Source organism: Typopeltis vanoorti, chromosome 18 (genome assembly GCF_054136105.1).
Source record: "Typopeltis vanoorti isolate ZY-2024b chromosome 18, IOZ_Tvanoo_1.0, whole genome shotgun sequence".
Lineage (NCBI taxonomy): Eukaryota > Metazoa > Arthropoda > Arachnida > Uropygi > Thelyphonidae > Typopeltis > Typopeltis vanoorti.
The window spans coordinates 39,725,392-39,743,074 of record NC_143566.1 but is presented as its reverse complement, the minus strand read 5'-3'; the positions used below and the strand labels follow the sequence as shown (position 1 = coordinate 39,743,074).

The following is a 17,683-nucleotide window of genomic DNA, read 5'->3' as shown; positions in this document are numbered from 1 at the left end:
TGCTTTTCAAAACATTTCAGTTTCGCAGCAAAGACCTCTCGAGGTTTGTTAACATACTCCTTATGAAGTTTCCAAATGTCTTAAGTTTATTTGGTTTCATACTATTAGCTGCCAAAATTTTTGAACAAATAACACACAGTGGTCTTTCTTGATCATTTACTTCAGTCTTTGTAAAACCGAAATCTAAATATTCTGCTGCATACTTTCTTGATTTTAAATTCGGAGTGATATTCTGTGAACCTGAATTTGTTGATGTCGATGCTCCGAGTCGTCAGATGTCCACTTATGTCCATCTAAAAATTTATCCATTTTTGTACACTAGAAAAGATTGTAAAATATAGCCGACCATCAATTTCTCACTGTTAGTCACTGTTACAGTTTTACTGCTGTCTTTTGTTTACTTTCTCTTCTACTAACAGAAGAATTGGAAATCAAAAACAGATGGAGAGAATACTGTGAGGAACTGTGGATAAAGAAAATTTGGAGGAGCCCTCTCACCAGGAAAACTCCAATTTGGAACCACCTCCGCTTAGGCATGAAGTTGAAAGAGCAGTTAAGCAGCTTAACAGCAATAAGGCCCTGGGTGTAGATGGAATCCCAGCACAGTTAAAGCCATAAAGGATTGGGGGATAAGAGTGTTTCATAAGATTGATTACAAGGATATGGGAGACAGGATCATGGCCTAGAAATTGGAATAAGTCTGTTTTCATACCACTACATAAGAAGGGAGATATGAAGGCTTGCAAGAACTATAGAACTATTAGTTTAATATCTCATGCAGACAACATTTTATTGAAGATCATGCAAAATAGGATTGACGCAGAGATGCCCAAGGAACAAACAGGTTTTAGGAAAGGTAAGTGCACCAGAGATCAGATCCTTTGCCTTGGACAGATTGCAGAAAAATATAAAGAATTCAGACTCTCTCTGGTAATGTGTTTCTTAGACTACTCTAAAGCTTTTGACTGTGTTCAACATGTAAAATTGTGGTAAAAAAATAGTAATGAAAAAATGGATTTTCCTCAACACACTATCAGGTTGATAGCCAACTTATACATTGTAAAATCATGTGTTTGCACCATTGTAAAAATATATTTACTGTTATTTGTATTTTTACTACTTCTAAGTATATATTCAATATTCCTCTTTACTTAATTTCTCTTAACTTAATTCTTAGTCATAATGCCCAGTGTTTCTTGATATTGTCACTACAGTTAATTCTTTTTCTTAATCTTTTGACCCTCCCCCTTTCTCAAGGTTGTAACTATGTTATTCACGTGCCCCCGAACTTTATCACTAGAACTTGCCTCAGGTTAGAACCAAATTCCTTTGTTATAACAGCAAGCGTATTTCTTCAATATTGACTTCTGAAAATTTATTTTTTATTTTGACTGCACCATCAGAAGTCACATATAAGATTTAAATATCCTTCCTAAAGAAAAAACACTTCACTTAGCACGGAAATACTTCTAACTCTCAACACTCTATCAAGCAACGTAAAACTCTATTCTATAGTTGTGGCAAACTATCCCCTTAGTGCATTGGTATGCAGGAATCATGCAAATTATTTGACAAAGAAAACAGTTTATTCATACTAATCAAGTATGAATAAACTGTTTTCTAAAGGTTAATACTAAGCACACAAAATAATTCTGACTCTATACTTCTCATTAACTTTAGCTAGGATTTTAAATTATTCAACCTAGTTCAACAATTTTCACTACGTTCACAGACTTCAAAATTCATATATTAGAATTGACCTACTATGCTATACAACAGGCAAGTTAAACAATAGGTAACAATAAACGCTATCTTATCTCACAATCAAACAGGTAAATTCTCAATATTTAGCTAATAGCATCCAGTCCTGAAATTATATTAACAAACAAATACGCTGGAGCAATCTCTGCCACAATTCTTGCCTTTAGGTAATCATATATAGAAAACCTTAGTTGGTAATAAATCATCTAGTCCACATCGGTAGATCCTTGAGATCGTTACCATCTATTTCAGTCCGATATTTCTTTTCACACACAGACAACTTCATTGACATCGATGGGGTGCTTCTACTGGCGGCAATCAGCAGGCACCTTTGCGGCTGGAAGTCCGGAATTCATTTCTTTCACTGCTTAAACGACCTATCTAACATCTTTGGGTATCTGTTGGCAGGAATGGGTCCCTTGACCTAGAATCGACGGGACATATACAAACCGAGATCCGGAACAGAAAACTGGGCGAAAGCATGCTTATCCAGAGACGACCATCGATAACAGCCTCTCCTCTTTAATTATCCACTGGCTACCTACGACCGACCTTCCCTGACAAACTCCCGCTATATCGACTCACCTTCTCCGACAAAAACGTACTGTTGATCTCCAAGTGACGACGACCTTTTGCCCTCGATGTTTCCCCCTTTTAAGCTGCTCCACCGACCTTGGATTTTGCTACCCTTTCATTCCCTTGGGTATTCACATGGGTCTGCACCCGCCACCTTTCTCGGTCGTTGCGTTAAGGCAGGAAACCCCGTACATTATTGACCTTTGCAAGAGTGATAGCTGCTGGTCATATTTTTAATCTGTCTAGGATATTTCTTTGTTTTAAACATTCTATTATTACCATTCTTTTTTTACACATTTTTCTTTGTTCTTTGTCTTAAACATTCTAATACAGTGGAACCTCAGTTGTCGAACATAAATCATTCCTAAAGACTGTTCGGAAACCGAAACCATTTTCCCATAAGAATTAATGAAAAATGAATTAAATCGTTCCCGAACCCCAGATGATTGTTTATTTAAATCTTTACAACGGTACTTCATGCATAAGATTGTATACAAACATAATGAAAATGCATACAATCTTACATAAAAAGAATAAACACAATAAATAGATAAAATATAGATGAAAATTTAACTTCCTCTATATCTTACTCACCGGAAGGAGGTGAGTAAGGGGAGTCCCCTTCCATAAAAACATCAGGATACTGTCCTGGTTTTTTTTTTCTCTTTCTCTTTTCTGTCTCTTGGTACCACTCGACTCTGCTTGAGACACACTGGGCCTCTGTCTCACTAAAAACCTATCCAATGAGATTTGTTTTTGCCTGCGTTTTAAAATGTTTCCGAAGTGAGACATGGCACTGTCATTGAAAAGGTTTATGGTGCGGTTTGCTACAGCTTTGTGAGGGTGATATGTTTCCACAAAACTTTGCACGACACTGCATTTTGCACACTTTGATCAAAGAACTAGGAACATCCTCAGTCCCTTCCTCTGTGTCTGAAGACATTTCCTCTGCCTCCGTCTTTTGCTGCGCCTTATGAAAGTGTTCCAGTTCTTCCGTCGTGAGCTCATTCCTGCGATCCTCCACATCAGCATTGTCAACTTCCAAGCCCATGCTTTTGCCCAGAGACACAATATCATCGACAAGAGCAACATGCTCAGCCTCAATTTCTCTGTCTGCTACACAGTCTGGCCACAATTTCCTCCAGGCCAGTTCATGGTCCTGTAAGTCACTTGCACCCAGGCTTTGTCAAGGATACTTAAGCAATGGAGGATGTTGAAGTGATTTTTCCAGAATTCTCTGAGTATTAATTCTGTGTCAGAGGTCACTTCAAAACACCTTTGAAACAGTGTTTTGGTGTAGAGTTTCTTAAAGTTAGAAATGACCTGCTGGTCCATGGGCTGAATTAGAGGAGTTGTGTTAGGGGGGCAGGAACTTCACTGTTATAAAATCAGTCTCCTCCAAGCCTGGAGAGAGAGCAGGAGCATTGTCCATCACAAGAAGGCATCTAATTGGCAAATTTTTTTCTTGAAGGTATTTTCTCACACTTAGGGCAAAGACTACATGGATTCACTCGATAAACATTTGCCTGGTTACCCAAGCCCTCCACATATCAGGCAATTTACTTTTCATCACATTATGTTTCTTAAACACCCACGAATTCTCAGAGTGGTACACAAGCACTTGCATTTTCCACATAGCAAAAGAGTCAGCCTGTCCTTCATTGGCTTGTGTCCTTGGAGTGCTTTTTCCTACTGAGTGATGTAGGTCTTCTTTGGCAATTTTTTCCAAAATAGGCTGGTTTCATCACAGTTGAACACTTGTTGGGTAAGAAAACCCTCAGCCTTTACATAGTCACTAAATTCTTGCACATATTTCTCAGCAGCTTCTTGGTTCGAACTTGCAGCCTCCCCATGCCTAACCACATTATGTATGCCGCTTCTCTTCTTAAATTTCTCGAACCACCCTCTACTAGCTTTGAACACATCAGTATCATCACCTGTACCAGAGTTTTTTTTTAACAGGTCATCATGTAATCGCCTCGTTTTTTTCACAAATTATAGCCTCAGAAACACTAATCACCAGCTAACTGTTTTTCGTTTATCCAAATCTGCAACAATTTTTCCACTTCTTCAATCATCTGTGATCTTTGATTAGCAAGAACTTTCACTACTCTTGCAACATCAGCTCTCTTGATCGCCTCTTTATTTTTGAGTATTGTACATATCGTTGATTTCGCCATACCGAACTGCATAGCAAGATTCGAGACACGAATGCCATTTTCATGTTTGGATATGATTTCTTTTTTCATCTCTATGATGGTTCTAACAACTTTTTATTTTAGCTTTGCTGCTGTTACTATTCTTCTTCTGTCCCATGGCGGCTTAATTAATAATAATTTATGGGGAAGAAAAAAACAGAAAAATCGAGAAAAAGCACTGCAAATTTGAGCAAGTGTATGCACTGAACGAAAGCTGCCACGTAACCGACGCTTTCCCGCCTTACAGCCCAGCATGCGGAGCACATGGTTGCTGTTTGCAACCGAAATTCTGTTTGGAAAATATGTTCAGGAACCGAAATGTTCGAGAAAAGAGACGTTCGACAACTGAGGTTCCACTGTATTACAATTCGTTTATACATAACTTTTCTTTGTTCTTTGTTGATGTACAGTAATTCAGCAGTCAGATATTTACAAAAATTACAAGCAAATCAATCATCATCATCAAATTCCTGCCATGTACATTCAAGGGGTGTACAGGATATGATAGTAGTACATGAAAAATTTACATCATCACTAACTTCCTATCTACAATTTTCCTCCAAATCAGTCTGTTACTTGTCAAGACTCCAACATTATCAGATCTTATATTTCTATCGTCTAAGGCACTTTGTACAGTATCAATCCACCTATATCTCGATCTTCCTCTGGGTCGTTTTCCTGACAACCTGGCAGAGAACACTTGTTTTACTAATCTTTCCTCGCCCATTCTATTTAAGTGATTATACCACCTGAGATTAGCTCTGCTAACACATTCCTGGATGCTGACAATGTCAAGTTCTTTCCTAATATCCTCGTTTTTAATATGATATTGCCATTGATGCCATTTGTTCACACCTCTAATCATTCTCAGGACTCTCATATCTGCAGTCTCTAGTCTTTGGTCAAGTGTTTTACTTCTGACCCAGCTCTCAGATCCATAAGTTAAAACTGGTTTGAACACTGTCTTCTATACAGCTAATTTAGTGTTCGAACTAATTTCTTTCTTATTCCATATGAATTTATTCAGTTGACTTCCTTGTCTATTTGTGAGATGGATAAGAGGGTGGTTGAAGGAGAGATATCAAAGAGTGGCTTATTCAGGAGTGGAGTCTAAAAGACGTCTTGTGACTAGTGGAGTGCCACAGGGCTCTGTTCTTGGACCACTGCTTTTCAATTTGTTCATCAATGATATTGGAAAGAATCTGAGAGGAAGTGTTCACTTGTTTGCTGATGATGCAAAGTTGGGTAGAGCAATTGTGAGTGCACAAGATGTCAAAATTTTACAGGATGATTTGGATAGTTTGGAGGACTGGGCTAGGAAAAATGGATGTGAATTTAATGTGGCAAAGTGTAAGGTTATGCACTTTGGGGTGAAAAGAATAGCAGCAGTATATCGCATTGGTGGAATCATACTCCAGGAGATTGATGAGGCCAGGGATTTGGGAGTGTTGGTGGATAGGGAGTTGAAGTTTAGGGGGCACATTGCAAAAGTAACTAAAACAGCTCACCAAATCACTTGGCTTCTGAAAAATACTTTAACATGCAGAGACGATCAAGTTGTTGTTCCTCTGTATCGAGCCTTGATAAGACCCCATCTGGACTTCTGTGCCCAGCTATGGGCACCAGGGTTTCTTCGTGATGGGGAGGAAGTGGAGAGGGTCCAGAGACGAGTGACCAAGATGATAGCAGGTCTGTGGAATGAACCTTATGAGAATAGGTTGAAGATTTGTGGGTTGCAGAAATTGGACGATAGGCGAAGGAGGGGTGATATGATTGAGACATTCAAATTACTGAAGGGTTTTTATAAGATTGATCCAGAAGATATTTTTGAAAATATGACTGGTGGTGGGAGGACTAGGGGCCATGCATGGAAGCTGGGCAAGAGCGTGGTTGACAAGGGTGTTAGAGCTAGGTTCTTTACTTGGAGAGTGGTAAATGAGTGGAATAAGCTTCCAGAGTCTGTTGTGGGTGCTACGACCGTGAATGAATTCAAGGCAAGGTATGATAGATACTGTGTGAATGTTGAATAGTTGTTCTTGACATGATGTTAGGGCCTCCCTCGATGAGTCTGTCGACTCCTTGGAGTTTCCCGGAACAACAATAATAATAATAATAATATTTCCATATTTAATTTACCATCTTCACTAAAAATCGTGCCCAAGTAGCTGAAATATTTTACTTGTTCCACAATTTCTCCGTTCACAACGCAGTTGACATTTTCAACGATTCTGCCTATTTTCATTGTCTTTTTATTGCTGACCTTCATACCATATCTATTACAACAGTTATTCAATTTAGTCAGGGAATCTTGCAGACTTGTAGCTGATTTATTTAGAAGTATAACATGGTCCAGATAAAGCAAAGAGCTGACATTAACATCTCCAATTTTGATATCATGTTTAATACCACTTTCCTTCATAATGTGATCCATATAGATAATGATAACAGAGGGGATAATGTACATCGTTGTCTCACACCAGATTTAACATTAAACCATCTTCCTATACTTCCTTCAATTCTAACTCCTGACTTACAACTCAAATAAAGACTAAGTACTGCTCGATATAATGCCTCATTAACACCATATAACTGTAGCGTATTGAATAGCTTCTATCTTGGCACCTTGTCATACGCCTTTTCCAGATACACAAAACTTAAATATAGATCTTTGTTATATTTCCATGCTAACAGCCTCTATTTGGCCTGAATCCAGCTTGTTCTTCACCAAGCTTTTCTTCCAGAATTCTTCTCAAGTATACTTGCATAAATCTTGTCAGGAACACTCATTAGGGAAATATCTTTGTAATTCTCACATTCAGTTTTATTTCCCTTTTTATAAATGGGTACTATGAGAGCTCTACTCCAATTATCAGGAATTCGTCCCTCTGTCTAGGCCTTCTGAACTATACAGTGCAGCCACTGTAAGACTTTTATACCACAATACTGCAGCATTTCTGGTCAAATATCATCTAATCCTGCTGCCTTTCCACATTTCATGCTTATGATGGCTTTTTCTACTTCAAGTATGGATATGTGTTCCTGACTGTATGCCTGTTGAGTATTTTTTTTTACCACTGTGCTATCACTGCTTGTTTCATTTAGCAATTTTTCGAAGTAATTACTTCATCTCAATGTTTCATCTGCAGAGAGTGTAGATGAAAACCTTGAGATATTTTACAGGGATTTATAACTGGCAATTGATGAGGTACAGAAGTAGGATATACTCATCATTCGAGGAGACTGGAATGCAAAGATTGGCAAAAATAACACAGGATGAGAAAAGGTTATGGGAAAATTTGGATATGATGAAAGAAACGAATGTGGAGAGATGCTTTTGGAATTTGCCACGGATAACAACCTGATGATTTGTAATACCAAATTCCAACAAAATGGTTATCGTAAATGGACGTGGCACTCCTTCGATTGCAAACACAGGAATATGATCGACCTGATATTATAGACCAGAAATGGAGAACCTCAGTTCAACAGTGGAGATCATTCCAAGGAGCTGATATTGATTCGGTCCACAGCTTAGTGATTGCGAATATAAGACTAAAACTGAAACAGAAGTACAAAGAAAAGTTCCAAAAAGCTAGAGACATCTCAAAACTAAATGAACACAAGCTAAGAACAGCATATCAGAATATATTGGAAACTAAGCTTAAGACCCCAAGTGAAAAACAAAATATAAATAGAAGAGCTGAACGACTGACTACAGTGCTAAAAAAAAAGCAGTAGAGGTAGTATTCCTGAAAGAGAAAAAATCAACAAGAAATGGATAACTCAGGAAACCCTAAAATTGGTACAAGAGAAAAGAGAACTGAAACTTAAGAGATAATTCAGAGGCACCAGATGAGTTATACCGTCAAAAATGCAATGAAGTACAGAAAGCAGAAAGATCTGATAAAGCCAAATGGTTGGAGGACCAGTGCAAAGACATCGAACAGTACCATGGAGAACACAAAACTAGAGAGTTTTACAAACATTATAAGAAATGTCAATGGGAAGTGACAAACAAGATCAGTAGCAGTCAAAGATGAAAATCATCAAGTATTCATGGACAAGACAGAAATCATACACAGATGGACCAGATATTGCAGCGAACTATATAAAAATCAACTAAATGATACTGCAACAGAAGTAATCAAAGAACTAAAAGCAATCTCTCCACCAGCAGAGATCTTTGAAAATGACATCTTGGAAGAGGAGGTGAATAAGGCTATGAAACATCTCAAGAACAACAAGAGTCCTGGAAATCACAACATAATAGGCAAGATGCTAAAATATGGGGGAGAATCAGTTGCAAAAGAAATATATAAGCTATGTAATGAAATATGGAGATCACCCCTAAAGAGTGGAAAAAATCGGTCTTGGTTATTCTTCATAAGAAAGGCAGTGCTTTAGAATGCACCAGTTATAGAACTAGTGCATTAATGAGTCATCTTGGCAAAGTGCTGATGAAAATACTAACAGAGCACCTGAAGAGGCATATGGAGGCACATCTTCTGAATGAGCAAGCCGGATTTCGACAAGATCGAAGTACAGTGATACAAATACTCCCACTAAGACTAACAGAGAAAGCTTGAAGAAAGAACAAAAAGATATATTGCTGTTTCGTGGATTTCCAAAAAGCATTTAATAATATTGATCAAAATATAACATGGGCTGTCTTTTAATCCTATGGTGTGGGCAATAAATTGATCCGCTGCTGAAAGATATAAACAGCCAAGCACAAGCAAAAATCAGAATAGTAGGTGAGACTGGAGATTGGTTTGCCACTGGTCAAGGCACAAGACAAGGGGACCCAATATCACAAATCATCTTCATCACACATCTGGGAAGAACACTAGATAAGATTAAAGAAGAAGGTGGAGGCATTTCAATAAATGGCATGAGAATAAACTACCTCTGCTTTGCAGATGACATTGTCGTGATTGAAGAAGACGCAGCAAGGCTGGAACAGACATTGCAAACACTATACACAGAAGGAAAACGATATGGACTAAATGTCAACTCTGAAAAAACTAAAACGATATTCGGGCAACAGGAGTTACTGAACAGAGTTACAATAGACAGATTTCAACTGGAAAATGTGGAACACTTCACATATCTTTGATGCCACATGATGCATGACTTGGACCCCAAAAAAGAGATAAAAATTAGAATAGCCAGAGCAACAACTATTTCAAAAGCCATGAACAAAATATGGAAGAGCCAAGCTATAAAGATGCAAATTAAACTGCGCATTGTAGAAACCTGTATTTTTAGCAGCATGCTCTATGAATGAGAGGCCTGAGTACTCCTGAGAAAATCTGAAAGGAGGATATTGGCATTCGAGAAGAAGTGCTATAGAAAGATCTTGAGAATGAGCTGGATACAGAAAGTGAACAATGAGGAAATCTACATACGAATACAACCAAAAGAAAACCTGATCCAGAAAATAATCAAAAGGAAACTACGTCTATTTGGCCATATATGTAGAATGAATATGAGAGAAAATTAAAAACGTTGCTCTTTGGTTGAAGGAAAGAAAAGATGAAGACCAAACAGAGAATGGGGCGATGATATTGTCAAATGGTGCGGAAACTCTATACACAAATTGAGTCATCTTGCACAAAACTGAATGCAGTGGAAGAATTATATCAAGATGGCAGCAGACACCTACTGGCATTGGACCCATGGTTGTTAATGATGAATTACTCCATACTTCAAGGATATCTTTTTTTCCTGTTTTCATGTCACCTTTATCATCTCTAACTCCTTTTACAGCACTCTTTCCTCCATTTCTAAGCTTCTTCAACAACCTCCACAATATCTTACCACCTTCTTGATATTTATTTTCTATGTTCTTACCAAAGTCCTCCAATGACTTTTGTTTAGCTAGTTTTACACAGTGTTTAGCTTTCTTGCATTTGTCTCTGTATTCTCTAAGAGCACAAGCTGACTTATTTGCCAGGAACTTTCGATACGCTTTCTTCTTTTCCATCACTGCTTCTTTAACTTCCTGTGTCCACCATGGAGTTCTGATTTTTCTATCCTTGCAGACAACCTCACCACATGGATCTCTGGCTGAATCAATCAGTGTTTTCTTCAAGGCTTGCCACTGAATCTCCAAGGTTTGGTTGATGTTCTCAAACTCTTTCATTTTTTCTTCGATAATCTTGGTGTATTTTAGTTTACAGTTCACATCTGAGAGCTGCTCAACTTTTGCTCAACAAGCAAATCAATATAATTTTAATTCCTACGTAAAATCAGTATTGAAAGAATTTCATTTTAAATTTCTGTCTATACAGGATTTTACAACATGGAGCAAGAAGCTATGGTAAGAAAAGGTGTCGGATATACTGATTGGCTTCAGGTGGGAAAAGGAGTTAGGCAAGGATGTTTTCTTTCTCCTCACTTGTTTAGTATATATGCAGAAGACATCATGTGTGAAGCATTGGATAAGCTTAAGACAGGAATTAGGATAGGTTATAGATCGATCAGTAATCTGAGGTATGCTGATGATACCATACTCCTCTGTAATGACAAGGAAGAACTAGCACAAATTCTTGATAAAGTTAATAAGATCAGTAATAACAGAGAGCCCCATCTCAACACTAGCAAGACAAAGATTATGGTTCTCAAAAGAAATACAAACAGGTAGCTCTTGAGAAACAAGTGTACCTTAATGGAGAACGTTTTGAGGAAGTCAAAACGTTCTCCATTAAGGAGACCTGGAATCCATTATTAATGTGAAGAATTGCCGTTCAGAAGATTAGGAATGGCTAAAACAACAGTCAGAGAATTGTCTAAATCTGGAAGGATTGATTTGTCTCCATGGGAACAAAGTTGAGGGTTTTGGATGCAGTTGTTTTTTAACAGCAACTTATGGATGTGAGATTTGGAACCTAAAGATAAGAACAGAATATCTAACAGATAAGCTTAGGTGTTGATGGTTATTCATGACTTATTTTTCACGGTATTAACAACACCACAAACACTTTTATCAACAAAGATGTTTTATTAACGTTAATATTTCGCTAATTTTCAACTCGGCATCATCAGAGCACAACACACTTGTAAATGCAACAGTGAGTGAGTGAAACAATATAATTACAAAAGATCTAAAGTCCTATTTTTGGCGCCCTCTAGCAAGAAAAAAAAAAAAAAAAAAACAGCAGTTATCCATGAGTTTTTCTTAGGATGACCGTCTCCCAAATATTTGGCAAATTAATGCAACCATATTTGTCAAGGTTGGGAGAATTCCTCAAAGCCATTGCTGACTCTAAAAATAATCTTTCAGATCTATAATGACTCCTAAATAGCACATTCGTTTTCCTCCATCTAATCCTGTGTGAAGGAGCGTCCAAAGCGTGGTCTGCCAGTCCCGACTTGCCATAGTAATAGCAGAGACTGTATCTTTCATGTTCTTCCAGGCGGATGTTCACTGATCTTCCTGTTTGCCCATAATAGGCCAAGTCACAGTCACACGGAACTTCATACACTTCTGGGTGTGCTAAAGGGTGAAGTTTATCCTTAGGCGAGCGGATCAGAGTTGCCAGCTTGACATGAGGTTTGAAAGTGGTGCGAAGGCCATGTTTCAACAATACTTTGGCTATCTTTTCCGATGTACCTCTGATATAGGGAATAGAAATGGTCATGTTGTATTCTTGTGTATTAGGGAGGGCAGAGTAATGGGCCTATGTAGTATTTTATCTATTTTGTTGGGATTGTAGCCGTTTGCTAAGAACGTATGGCACAGGTATTGGAGTTCAGTGGTCAGAGCTGTATCGTTAGAACAAATGGCTCTGGCTCTGTGTGTAAGTGTTTTTAAAATGCCGTACTGTTGGACTGGATGATGATGTGATTGTTTATGTAGGTATCTTCCTGTGTATGTGTAGGCTTTCTGTAAATAGAAAAAGATAGTGATCCATCTGAAAGGCGGATGACTAATGTGTCAAGAAATGGTAAACAGTTATTTGATCCTTTTTCTACTGTGAAGTGAATTTTGGGGTGTTGGCTGTTTAGGTAGGTGACAAAAGTCCAAAGTGTCTTGTCCATGGGGCCAGATGGCAAACACATCATCTACATAGCGTAACCACACTTGTGGCTTGTATGTAGCTGTGGTAAGTACTTTGTTTTTAAAGTGTTCCATGTAAAAATTTGCTAACAGGAGAGAGAGGGGGGGAACCCATAGCAGTACCATTAATCTGTTTGTAGAATCCCCCCCCAATGTGAAGTAACCTGCATTCATAAATTGAAATAATTCAAAAATATCTGGGGAAATTTAGACTTGATTAAATCAAGAGTGTCTATAAGTAGTACATTGGTAAATAAGGAGGTGACATCGAAACTAACCATTATGTCTGAATCTTTTAGGATTAGATTTTTAACCAGTGTTTTGAAATGGATTGAATTTTTTACAAAAGTAGAAGAGTTGCCAGTAAGGCAGGCAAGCAACCTTGGCTAAATGCTGGGCCAGTTTATATGTGGGACTATCTATGCTATCAACTATGCGGCATAGGGGAATATTAGTTTTGTGGATTTTTGGTAATCCATAAATACGGGGTGGTTTAACATGAATTGGTTTTATTTTCCTGATGATTTCTTTGTGCCATGATGTCACTTTTTCAGTAATTTTCGGACTTTTTTGAGATATCGTAGGGTCTCGATGTATAATTTGATATGTGGAACTGTCACATATGATAACTGTTGCATTTCCTTTATCGGTTTTTGTAATAATAATATTTTTATTATTATATAACTTTTTTAGGGCAGTTATTTGCTTACGTGGCATATTGCTTTTTGGAGGCTTAGCCTTGTTATAATACGTGCTATATCTAGTCGCATGTTATTGGCCATTGCTGGCGGAAGATCGTGGATACCCCGTTCTACTTTCATCATAATTTCTAGTTTAGGAATTTGTTTGGGCGTGATGGCAAAGTTATGTCCTAGACTGAGAGCGTTCTTGGCTTCTTCAGTGAGTGTTTACGACCACGTGGTCTCGTCGAAGTTGTGGTTGGGACATCGTATGTTGGCGCTGTTGTAGGAGTTCAAATTTCTTTAGGTGTTTGCTTTTTACTTTTGTGAATTCTTTTTTTGCTGGAACTTCGGAGATGTGCTGTAGGACAGTCCATATTTCAGGATTTAGCACGTTTATTAGTTCTTGTTGTAGAGCTGTGATAGAACTGTTTAGCTTACTAAGCTCTATGCGAGTAGCGGCGATTTGTTCTCGAAGAAGCGCTAAACTCGCCCTTCAATAAATACGATGTGCCTTTGCCGATTGCAACTTTTCTTTGAATTTCAGAAAAGATGGAATTATATCATTGTCACGGCATCGTTTAAGGAAGGCTAACCTGTTCAATTTTCTGGACAATTTCAGTTTCAACTTACCGAACCGTCACACTTTGTATACAGTATCTTCTCCGTGCAGAATCATCAATCTAACAGATAAGCTTAGGTGTTGATGGTTATTCATGACTTATTTTTCACGGTATTAACAACACCACAAACACTTTTATCAACAAAGATGTTTTATTAACGCTAATATTTCGCTAATTTTCAACTCAGCATCATCAGAGCACAACACACTTGTAAACGTGACAGTGAGTGAGTGAGTGAAACAATATAATTGCAAAAGACAAAAGATCTAAAGTCCTATTTTTTGGTGCCCTCTAGCGAGGGGAAAAAAAAAAAAAAAACAGCAGTTATCCAGGAGTTTTTCTTAGGATGACCGTCTCCCAAATATTTGGCAAATTAATGCAACCATATTTGTTAAGGTTGGGAGAATTCTTCAAAGCCATTGCTGACTCAAAAAAGTTCACTGATCTTCCTGTTTGCCCATAATAGACCAAGTCACCTAAGGATAAACTTCACCCTTTAGCACACCCAGGAGTGTATGAAGTTCCGTGTGATTGTGACTTGGCCTATTATGGGCAAACAGGAAGATCAGTGAACATCTGCCTGGAAGAACATGAAAGATACATTCGCTACTATTACTTTGGCAAGTCGGGACTGGCAGACCACGCTTTGGACACTCCTTCACACAGGATTAGATGGAGGAAAACGAATTGCTATTTAGGAGTCGTTATAGATCTGAAAGATTATTTTTTGAGTCAGCAATGGCTTTGAAGAATTCTCCCAACCTTAACAAATATGGTTGCATTAATTTGCCAGAAATTTGGGAGACGGTTATCCTAAGAAAAACTCCTGGATAACTGCTGTTTTTTTTTTTCTCGCTAGAGGGCGCCAAAAATAGGACTTTAGATCTTTTGTCTTTTGCAATTATATTGTTTCACTCACTCACTCACTCACTGTCGCGTTTACAAGTGTGTTGTTCTCTGATGATGCTGAGTTGAAAATTAGCGAAATATTAGCGTTAATAAAACATCTTTGTTGATAAAAGTGTTTGTGGTGTTGTTAATACCGTGAAAAATAAGTCATGAATAAGAACAGAATAGCTGCTTTTGAGATGTGGTGTTACAGAAGGCTATTGAGGATATCATATACTGAAAGGCATATAAATGAATGGGTGTTAGAAATGATCAGTAGAACTTTCAGACTCCTTAAGGATATTGACAGAAGAAAGTTAAAATATTTTGGACACATTGAAAGGATGGAAGGATGACTTCTCAGAACAGTGATAGAAGTTAAAGTTCCTGGAAAAAGAGGAAGTGGTAGACTGTCAATGAGATGGATGGTATGTGTGGAGTGACTGATCTTCTGAGAGTTGAAGCCTCCAGAAAAGCACACAACAGGACTACGTGGCAAAGCCTTGTGTGGCACATCACCAAGCATTGGAGTGACCATACGGCATCTGTTGATGCCCAGTGAACATATGGATATGGAAACATTTTCAGAACAATTGAGACTTCCCATGCTGAAATCGTGAATGTTTCAGAAAGGCCGATACGATTCAGCGGTCTGTGTAGTGATGCTAGATCTATACAATTTTCAAAAGATTTGATAATGTATTTAAATTTGTATGAATATTTAAAAATTTTAATTCCTAGTTGTTTTGTTTTGCTAACTTTTATTGGTTTTGTCAGTGTCTGAACACAAGAATTGCAAGAGGGAAAGGTGGAAGAGGTATCACAAAAACTAATATTAAAAAATGGGGCACATATGAAAGAAGGTTGAGAAACACTGGTTTACTGTAATGTGATTATTTGAATTGCTTTTGAAGATATTAATACTGTCATCCTTTGTTTTTCAATATATTGATTTAATACCATTGTTTTGTGTAATACCACAGCACTACATGATTGAGTTTACATTATTATTAATCTCCTTTTCACACTTTTCCTCCAAATTAGTCTATTACTTGTCAGCACTCCAATATTTTCGTATCTCACATTTCTTGCTTCTAAGGCACTTCTGACTGAATCAATCCATCTAGACTTTGGTCTTCCTCTGGGTTTCTTTCCTGCCATCTTAGCACCAAACAGCTGTTTTGCTAACCTTTCTGTACACATTCCATTTAAGTGGCCATACCACCTTAGATTAGTTCTGGTTACACGTTCTTGACTTCTAACAATGTCAAGTTCCTTTCTAATATCTTAATTTTTAATATTCTGCCATTAATGCTATCTGGTCACTCTCATAAGTTTTCTCGGAACTCTCATATCTGTGATCTCTGGTATTTGATCAAGTGCTTTATTTCTAATCCAGCCCTCAGATTGATAACTTAAAACTGGTTTAAACACTGTCTTGTATACTGCTAGTTTTGTATTTTTGCTAATTTCTCTCTTATTCCATATAAATTTATTCAGCTGGCTAGCCACCATACCAGCTTTGCTTATTCTGTTGTCTATTTCCATAGACAACAGAATTGCCCTCTTCACTAAAAACTGTTCATGAAATAGCTGAAATATTTTACTTGGTCTATAGGCTCTCAGTTTCAGAATGTTGCTGATATGTTCAATATTTCTGCTGATTTTCATAGTTTGGTCTTTTTATTGCTGATTTCCCCACCCCCCCTTTATTTTGTCCTTTTTCGGGGAAAAAAATGAAGAATAATTAATAATCACTCTCATTTTGTTGTGCATGCACTAATGTCAGATTCTTCGATCTGAATGCAGTGTGACCTTCTAATCTAATGGATATGCATCCACATTTATGCATCCATTCTTGGACTTCATACCTCCATAAATAGACAGTGATGTGAATAATGTAAGGAAAAGCTGATGTGAACACAACACACATAGGATAGTTTTTTATCATCCACATAATTGTTTACTTGTATTCAATATCTTATTATTGTAGCATTGTTATTTTTTACATAAATTAAACAGTGACTAACAGTATGTAAATATATGATACTGATGGAATTAATTAAATTTTTCTTTGAATATCATAGCTTGAGGAGGAACCATTCAATCCAGATTATGTAGAAGTTGATAGAGTACTGGATATGAATGAAATTTTTGAAACTACTGAAGGTACTTCAGTCAGTGTTATAGAAAGTAATGAACTCCCAGAAAGCAAATCTCTTGACAAAATGGACTTGGAACAAGAAGACCATCTGGTACCAAATTGCACTGAAGAAGAAAATTTTGTCATTGAAGCTAATGATGTAGACAAGGTAAAAAATGATTCTGAGGATCCATTTAAATTTGATCCGTCATGTGACACCTTGGATAATACAAAAGATGATATAGCTAGCTACAAACACTTGTCATCAGCTAAATGCTCCTCAGATCCACAAGGTTTACTAGATGTTGAGGATACCTCAACTGAAAATACTTTAATTGAATTACCCCTAAAGTCAAATTCTGAGATATCATCCAAACAACAGAATGCCAGTATTGTGGAAGATAATCCTACATTATATAGAAATGAAGATGATGTAGAAAATTGTGATCCTGTAAATAATACTTCTGCAACTGAAAATATTCGAAAATCAACGAAACATTATCTAGTTAAATGGAGGGGGTTGTCATATGAAGAAAGTACATGGGAATTAGAAGATGATGTTGACATAAATAAAATTAAACATTTCTATCACTTCAGAGATCCCCCACCAAAGGAAAAATGGAAGGTAAGTGTTTCTGATTAATTCTGGTTTGTAAAGTGTGTGTGTGTGGGGGGGTTATGATTTTGTTATGTCTGGATTTAAGAATGAACAGAACATTTATCATATATTCTGTTGGCTTTACTGTTTCTGT

General features: G+C 37.4%; 1 protein-coding gene across 1 annotated transcript in view; it reads left to right on the top strand.

Annotated features, from left to right (window-relative positions):
* The window catches only part of kis (chromodomain helicase DNA binding protein kismet), a 945,984-nt gene that overhangs the window by 235,184 nt on the left and 693,117 nt on the right, over positions 1-17,683 (top strand). The window contains exon 12 of the mRNA XM_090408660.1: positions 16,876-17,556. Within this exon, the coding sequence (XP_090264786.1) occupies positions 16,876-17,556 (681 nt within the window). The remainder of the gene's footprint in view (positions 1-16,875; positions 17,557-17,683) is intronic.